At 38.0% G+C, this 8,308-nt stretch overlaps 1 protein-coding gene across 3 annotated transcripts in view; it reads left to right on the top strand.

Moving 5' to 3' along the window:
- The window catches only part of KCNQ4 (potassium voltage-gated channel subfamily Q member 4), a 158,814-nt gene that overhangs the window by 142,854 nt on the left and 7,652 nt on the right, over positions 1-8,308 (top strand). For 2 of the 3 annotated variants that reach the window (XM_018576754.1, XM_018576753.1), the window contains exons 9-10: positions 3,423-3,563; positions 7,382-7,599. In XM_018576754.1, the coding sequence (XP_018432256.1) occupies positions 3,423-3,563; positions 7,382-7,599 (359 nt within the window). The remainder of the gene's footprint in view (positions 1-3,422; positions 3,564-7,381; positions 7,600-8,308) is intronic. The other variant, XM_018576755.1, reaches the window with a different exon arrangement.

Genomic DNA, 8,308 nt, shown 5'->3' with positions numbered 1-8,308 from the left:
ACATTTATTATCTACACTTATTAAAGGTAATGTCTTTAGATCAATGCTTTTCCCACCATTAAATAATCATTTTATCACTGAGCTTTACTCTAAACAAGGTTGTCATGTTGGATTCCTCAGATGGATGGATGTAATTTGCACATTTATTGCTTTGCAGGTTGTTTATTAAAATTGATTAAAGTGACACTAAACTCATGAGTTAATGCATTCAAATACCTTAACTATTAACAAAAATGTATCTTATATGTGTATCACTCAGCTGTAGACCCTCAAATCATCTCTGAATTGGTGCTGGCACTGTCCTTCCTTCTGGAGGGTGGTTACTTTTGTTCCCCATGTTCCCTGTGTGTGCCGTAAAGTAGTCACCGCTTCAAACTTGCTTATGTGATGGACTACAATCTCAATACAAAATAGTAAACTAAATGTGAGATTGTAGTCCATCACAGAAGCGAGCTTCGAGTGGTGACTACTTTATAACACACACAGGGCCCATGGGGAACAAAAGTAGCCACCCTTCAGAAGGAAGGACAGTGTCAGCATTATTCAGAGATGATTTGAGGATCTACAAAGATACATTTTTGTTAATAGTTAATGTATTTGAATGCATTATTAAGATTTAACTCCTCAGTTTAGTGTCACTTTAAGTTCAAGCTTTTGTTCCACTGTTTATTTTAAGTGTATTACTTCTAGCTAGTCCTCTCAATACATCTGTTTCAAGTTTGCTTTCTTCAGGAAATTAAAGATTTACATCAATCATTTATTTACTTTTTACCGGTATATAATAGGTTTATTGTTTTTACATGTTTGATATGCTGTATGGATTTATGTATAATATTATGTATATTTTGTATCAGCTGACATTTTTTGTGAACATTTCAATAATGAAAGCTAATGTTTCAGCTGTTCTCATTGTACAAACTTAGTTTGACTTTAATTTAAAGCCCAATTGAAGTCAGAAAAATAGATATGCAATCAGATATTGCACTTTTCATAGTTTTACTTCCACTTTCCTGTTACACCATTTGTGCAGGGTGTCTAAATATGACCGTGCAGCCAAATAGGCACCAGTGTTAGAACCAGTGCTCTCAGTAATGAGCACTCAGTAAGATGCCTGGTCTGACACGCCCCCGCTATTCCTCTGCAGTACTGGACTGCGAAAGGACACTTGTGTTTTGCCGGCATAGAGCACTGGGGTGGGAGGACAGAAAGCAGCAGCTTCACTTAGAAAGAAATGTATTTTAAAGCATTTCCAAGCAAACATCAGTCACAAATCATAACACACAGGGCTACAGGGCTTTAAAGAAATACAAATGTGGCTTCAATTGGGCTTTAATATGATATGATGATATTGTGTATTTAGGGTTAAAACTCTGTGATTGGCAGTTACTAATGTACAATGTGCCTGTACATTGCTTGAATATATTGGGCTGTTTCGAAAATTACTAGACGTACTTATATTCTGATGTTTGTTAGTACATATTTGCTGGCTTGCATTCTGCAATGGTAATGTTTATGCTACCAAAACTGATACATATTTTTTGAAAGCTTTGCATCCCCCTCTTAATTAAATGGGCTTTTTTTCTCCACACTAGCCAAAGTACAAGTGCACTTGATTTTTACATAATTTGTATCTTTCAATTGTATGGGTTTTGTTTAATAATACTCTAGGTTTCAATGCCAGGAGCATGAAGCTGGTTGAATTTGGCACAAAGCCCTACTCTAACTCTCTCAAAAACTCTGTCTGTAAGGTTACCACTAACCCTACCGCTAACCCTCACTGTAACCCTACCACTAACCCTCCCTGTAACCCTACAACTATCCTTTACATTATCCCTGTAATGCTACCTCTAACCTTCACAATAACTCCTCCTGTAAACCTACAACTTACCTCGCCTCTGTACAACCCCACCACTAGCACTCGCTGTAACCCTACCACTAATGCTCCCTGTAACGCTGCTACTACCACTAACCCTCTCTGTAATACAACCAATAATCCTAACACTAACCATGTCTGTAACACTATCAATAATTCTAACACTAACCCTCTCTGTAACACTACCACTAACCCTAACAATAACCCTCTCTGTAACACTAGCCCTAACACTAATCCTCTCTGTTACACCACCACTAACACTCTCTGTAACACCAGCACTAACCCTAACATTCCCGATAACCCTAACACTAACAACCTCTGTATCCCTACCACTAACTCCAAATTGCATTTGGGGTCCTGTTGCAGATGACAATTCAACAGTGATGAGATTACTGTGGAAGGCAGGAAAATACCTCTTTGTACAATGTTTCCACCTCACTGTTGGATGAGTGAGGCATATCTGATTCTGTCAGTGAGAAATATATGCCTCACTCATCCAGCCAGTGAGGAATTGATGCTGTATGAACAGTTGAGTATTTGTCTCTTTTGCCCTCTTTTGCAATTGTGGTGAGTGGCTGCAAGCAACAGGATTGCAGGTGTGAAATGAGCCTAACCCTACCTGAAGTAAATGTAATGCCTTGTATGCATACTCTCCTTTACTATATCAGAATCCTCTGCACTAAAGACTAAGCCTTTTGTGCCAAAAGATACCAGTGATGAGATCTCAATGTTGAAATCACACAATGAGAGAAACGTTAACTATATGCTGCTAGATGAGGGATAGGGCTTAGACCCCATACACATTGAGCTACAAGCTTTTTCAGTGCTAATTTGAGCCGATCAACTTTGAGCTACATTGAGCTACGTAGCGCTTCTTTTGGCAGTCTATAAAAGTCTATTGGGGCCAAATGGCTCGAAATTCCCAGAAAAATAGCTCATGTTCGAGCAAAAAACTTCAGCTACAAGCTACAGGCAACATTGAGCTGCAAGATGTGAGCATCTCTATTGATATGCATTGGAAGAGCTACACTGAGCTACATTGAACTTCATATTTGAGCGGAAATCGTGCTACAAATCGCTCAGTGTGAATGGGGTCTAAGGAAACTTTTACTTTTCACTGGCTAGGAAAAAGTCACTTTAAGAATGCTGTCTTGCAGAATTCAGGAAATGACAATGGAAGTGGTAGTTGTTCAACATTCATATGTTAACATCTTTGTATCTGAGCATTTTGGTGGACAGCAGGAGCTACGAGACTATCGGCTCATGGTAAAAAAGAATAATTTTGCCTTTTCTCTAAAAATAGTAAAAATGAAAGGTAGAGTGTGCATTTATTTTTGTATACACATATCAAACTGATTATCAATGTAAGTAATAAATGATAAAGTAATTATGAAGATAACAAAACTACTTCCATTAAAGGTCATTTGCTCTGGAATTTCAAGTATTATAGGTGTAGAGAGAGTCTTTTCAAAAATTGTCTCAACATATGCCTCCATCTCCTATTACTCCCATCAGATATATAACCTGCTATTGTATATTCACCCTTCAGAGAGCTCCTTCTTTTGTTTGATACCTGGCATCGAACCCGCAGCCGGAATGGAGGAGCTAGGCTCTGTCAGGGATCTCCTCGCTATCACCCAGTCTCCCCTGCTCTGAAATCTGCAGCACATCCTTTCTGTGCAGGGGAAAGGTATGGGTGTCCTGCAAGTGTTAGAAGTGCCCAGTGTTTGTCCAAGTGTTTCATGGCAGAGAGGCCTGCAAAACAGCACAGCAATGCATATAGGGGCATAAGGAATAATCAGTGTGTTTATGATTTTCTTACATAAAGGTTGTTCTGAACTTGTAGCAATTTGTTCCAATTATTTGCTGTTATCTTATCCATCAGTAATTTCCTTTCTGAACTATTGCAGCCGCATTGTGTAATCTCTGTGTGTGTAAACAAAGTTCTCTAACTATTAATGAGCTCATCAGTAATTACGCATTATTTGATTCCCCTTACTCGCATAGTTACTATAAGCTTCATTCACACACAAGTAGTCTTCCTTACCATGTAGATCTATACTGAAAGAAACAGTAAACAGTGTTTTTTCTGCTTCAGTTTTTGAACTTGTACATTCCTAAATGTTTGCATGAGTTAACATAAGTTACTCACATTAGTTTTTATTTGTTTACAGTAAGCATTTGCAGCAAAATAAACTAACCAAATAATGCACAACATTAAATGCACATGGAAGAATTAAGTTATAAACCATGTAAACTGGTACCATTTAAAAAAAAAAAAAATGTATATAGTATACTGCATATTAGGTACATGCTTACCATTAGGCACTTATTGGCCAGTGCCCAGAGCAGCAGGTTTAGAGAGGGCAGCATCAAACCTAAACATGTTCATATTACATAAGCGGTAGAGCTTGCACAACAAAGTGAGGAGTTGCTGGGGTAATATAGAAATCCTGAGAGGAAAGCAGTAGCAGGAGTATACAGGGGTAACTAAAGTGAACAAGGTTAGTTGGATCATCCTTGCACCAAGGTATTTTGTATTTTAAAAAAACACTGGAGCATTGTGCTTAAAGCAGAAAATAACTGCCATTTGTAGGGGGAGTTCTTTCCATAATGCCATGCTGACAGTTTTGTTCAATACCTCCCCAATCCACGTCTTCCGGCCCTGCATCTTCCCATTTTTGCCACTGATGATGTAGCTCCTGTGCATGTGTAGTTGAGTTACATCATCCAGGCATTCGGCTCCATTTTACAGATCCCAGAAATGGGTCAGAATTATATATTGACAAAAATGCAGCATATCTCATAAAAGCATTTGTGTGATATGCTGCATTTACATCAATAAAAGACGCACTATTCACTATTTGGAGTGCCGGTGCCCAATCTTTACTATGGTGCACTGCACTGCAGGCAGTGTACTCACAATTAAAATTGCTGACAGGAAGAGAAAATAGTTTTTTGCGAGAAGAGACCCACAAAGCTTCTAGCAGCTGTTTTTTTTATTATTGTGTTTAGCTCTGCTTTAAATAATATAACATTTATTTTCTTCATTAATATGACATGGCAGGACAGTTACTATTTTATTCCTATATTTTGTAACTCACTTCCGTGAGTCTTAGACCAGTATGTGATAGTCAAAAGTGAGATTTCTAAAAACATTAAGCACAGAAAGCAATGACTTCCCTTGAAAGATCTCTTGTTTACACAGAACAGAATGTTAGAGCTCTCTGTAGTGCGGTACATCATATGAATGTTTAGCCTGTGAAGTGCATTGCATTCATCTGAACACAGGATTGCTGGCCCCCCTGACTATGAAGTGTCTTATGTTTTCTTTGTTTTGTAATTGTCAGTGCATTGTTTGTGACTGTCACCTACTCTTTTTCTTTCTTGTTACTAAATTTACTTTACAATCCAGGCTTTCTCTCATTAGACCTAATTTCAGGTTTTTTTTTTTGTCTAGTATAGTTAAGTCTTTATGCTATCATGCCAGAGACAGTCTGGTGGACTACAAGGGGGTACACATCTCTTCTAGGGTGTTGTTCCATGACAGTTGTCTGGCTTGTTTGGGCAGGCTTTCATTCTAGCTCCGTGCTGTATAGTGAGATTATACATTTAGGAATGCACTAATGAATGCCTTTTTAATGAAAGTTTAAATCCATTCAGGACAATGGATGCAGTATGTATTCTTTTACCAATAGTTCAACTGATTGATAGTCAAAATGTCCATAAGAATGTAAATCGCAAGAAAACCTCGCTGTATAATATAATAACAATATATCAAATTCAAATTTTATATAACATTCACATTTCCCGCAAATGCCTTCCTTTAGCAGACTGGACTCTGTGTAATAGTAATCACTGACCTCTTTACAGTAATAAGCGGAGTGTCTTTCGTCTGTACGCTGGTTGGAAGCCCAGGTATTTATCCATCGGAATGAGATGATGTGCATGTGCGTGTCTTAATTGGCCACACAAAGACCAGCCTAAAGTAAAAACTCTATTTACAAGAGGAAATTCTAAGAATTGTGCTTTCCCTCTGAACAGCTGGCTAAAATTTCCAGAGGGTTTCTATGTATTAGGATACAAGGAAAGAGATTGCAAACAATAGCTTCAAAAACAGTAACCATAAATTCTGGTCTTATATTAGATCTGTATTAAAGCTGTCACTTTCATTTATTTATCTAGAGCTGTCCATCATCCATTGTATCCTAATACATAGACATCTTTCATGGTATTCATGCTGTAATGTATTGTTTTACTATTAGTCCCCAAACACTTTCAGTTTTTAATTTAATCCATCAAGTACCAGCACAACCAGTGATTATGTATCATAAAAAGTAAATTTTACATATTTCAATTTTGCTGGCACACATAGGGTTAAATTAGTGGCAATATTTCTTAAACCCTTTCATTGCTATGAGGGTCTCCAGCTATGGTGGCACTCATGGCTGACAAGGACTTAAGAGTGTCCTTAAGATGTGTTTGCATGCAGATGGTTTCCGGGGATCGCAGTAGAGGAATGAGGTGTGAAGCATCGCAGTAGAGGAATGAGGATTGTAGAATCGCCTGCCTTGGCAGCATGCTGTACTGAAGTATGTTATAACACACTACAAGAGGCTATCTCCAGGTGAAGCAAGTGCCATACTTAAGGTGCTTTACAAATAGATCAATCTGTCTTGTGGTCTTGGGATTTTGTTTTAAATGGAATGTGAAAGGTCATGTTTTGGAAGAAAGACTGTTCGTTGCCTTGATAACCTATTTAAATAAGATTTTTTACAGAGAATGGCTTGTTAGATAACTCCAGACATGAGCACTCAACATGGTGAAAGAGTTGTTTTTCAAGATGAAAGTCTTTTTGGAATCATTTTCAAGGTCCTTTTTGAAATCCATAATGTATAAATATTCTAACATTAGTTATCTATGTTTTTACACTGCTATTCAAAGTAAGGGCACCATTAAATCTAAAAGCTTTAGTATAGTTTGGTAGATCTTATGATCTAATCTTGGACCTCAACAACACCATATTTTCACCATAATGAGAACCCGGTCTGGTTTGTTGTCATTTGGTTCAGAAAATGCATGGATTTCTGAAAGATCTCAATAATACATTTTGAAGGGGTAAACTTTTTTGGCAAGTCCTGTAGGTATTATTAAATATGTCTTTTAGTAGAAGCCGTGATTTCTAGCTGTGTCTTTTTAAAGGATTTCTTTTTAGGTTTTTTTTGTGTATTTTATTGAGAAAAAAATGTGGTACACAGGTACATGTTATACAGATGCAGGACATACAAAGGAAAGTATTCCTTTTAGAGGTAGCATAAAGAATAGACAGTTATACTTTAAAGAAATGAGAATGCCTTTGTTCTCTGTCACTGTCCTGTCCTTTTATTTCATTCCTTTTCACTACCCAAGACGTTTCAAACTCCCCTCTCCTATGCCCCAGTTATCTGCTTTCAAGCCATCTTTATAAAATCTAAAAACTTTCTGTATTCTGTGTTCGCAACTCCCTAGCATTAAGGTTGGACTGAAAGATCGAATGCGGGGTACTGCTGCTCTAAAGCAGAGCACACGCAGCAAACAGTATTTGGCTCCTCCAGAAAGAACTTCTCCTGGACTAGACCTCCCTGCAGAATCACCTAGCCCTACCAAGGTGCAGAAGAGTTGGAGCTTTAATGACCGTACACGGTTTCGGGCTTCTTTAAGGCTTAAAGCAAAACCACAGGCAGATGGTGAGTACATAGATATGCTGAGATATAGTGATATATTTACTATAAAGACGATTGGGCTAAAAATAAATGGAAATTCCTAGAGGAATGTTCTGATTAATAACACAATGGATGGGATTTAATCAAGTATTTTAAAGGCTTTCAGCGATTCTGGAGGCTTGTCGGAGACTTCATCCCCAAGATTATGGGAGATTCTCTGGTCTTTGCCCCAGAGGCCTGTTTGCTTCCCCATACTACTGAAGCCCCACATAAATATAAAAAAAACATTTTGAAAGTTTCACTTGTTAAAGGAGAACTATGGGGTTAGGGCTTTTCCCCATAGTTCTCCTAAGGGTAACGGACGGACACAAACTAGCGTCCTCCCGTCACCCCAAGCTCAATATACCGCGAGCTGCAGCTTTAAATGCAGCAAAGCAACTTTTTCCTTTACACTGGAAGCCCTCCTCTTCTCCCTCTCTCAAAAAATGGTTTGTTAAAGTCAACAAAATTGCAGAGATGAAAAAATTGATTCACATCTCCCTTGATAGAGATTCCCAATATACGTTTACCTGGGCTTGCTGGATCCACTTCGAAACTACCCCGACTTATGATAAAAATATGAATGGTTCTGCTTTTGAGCAAATTTAGACTTCATATACTTTAACTGATACTTGAACAATGTGATATGCTAATCTGATTTAGCCCTTAGTCTTCCCTCTCCCCTTCACCAGTA

Source organism: Nanorana parkeri, unplaced genomic scaffold (genome assembly GCF_000935625.1).
Source record: "Nanorana parkeri isolate BGI_ZX_2015 unplaced genomic scaffold, ASM93562v1 scaffold76, whole genome shotgun sequence".
In the NCBI taxonomy this organism is placed as follows: domain Eukaryota; kingdom Metazoa; phylum Chordata; class Amphibia; order Anura; family Dicroglossidae; genus Nanorana; species Nanorana parkeri.
This window is presented reverse-complemented; position numbering and strand designations above follow the sequence as displayed.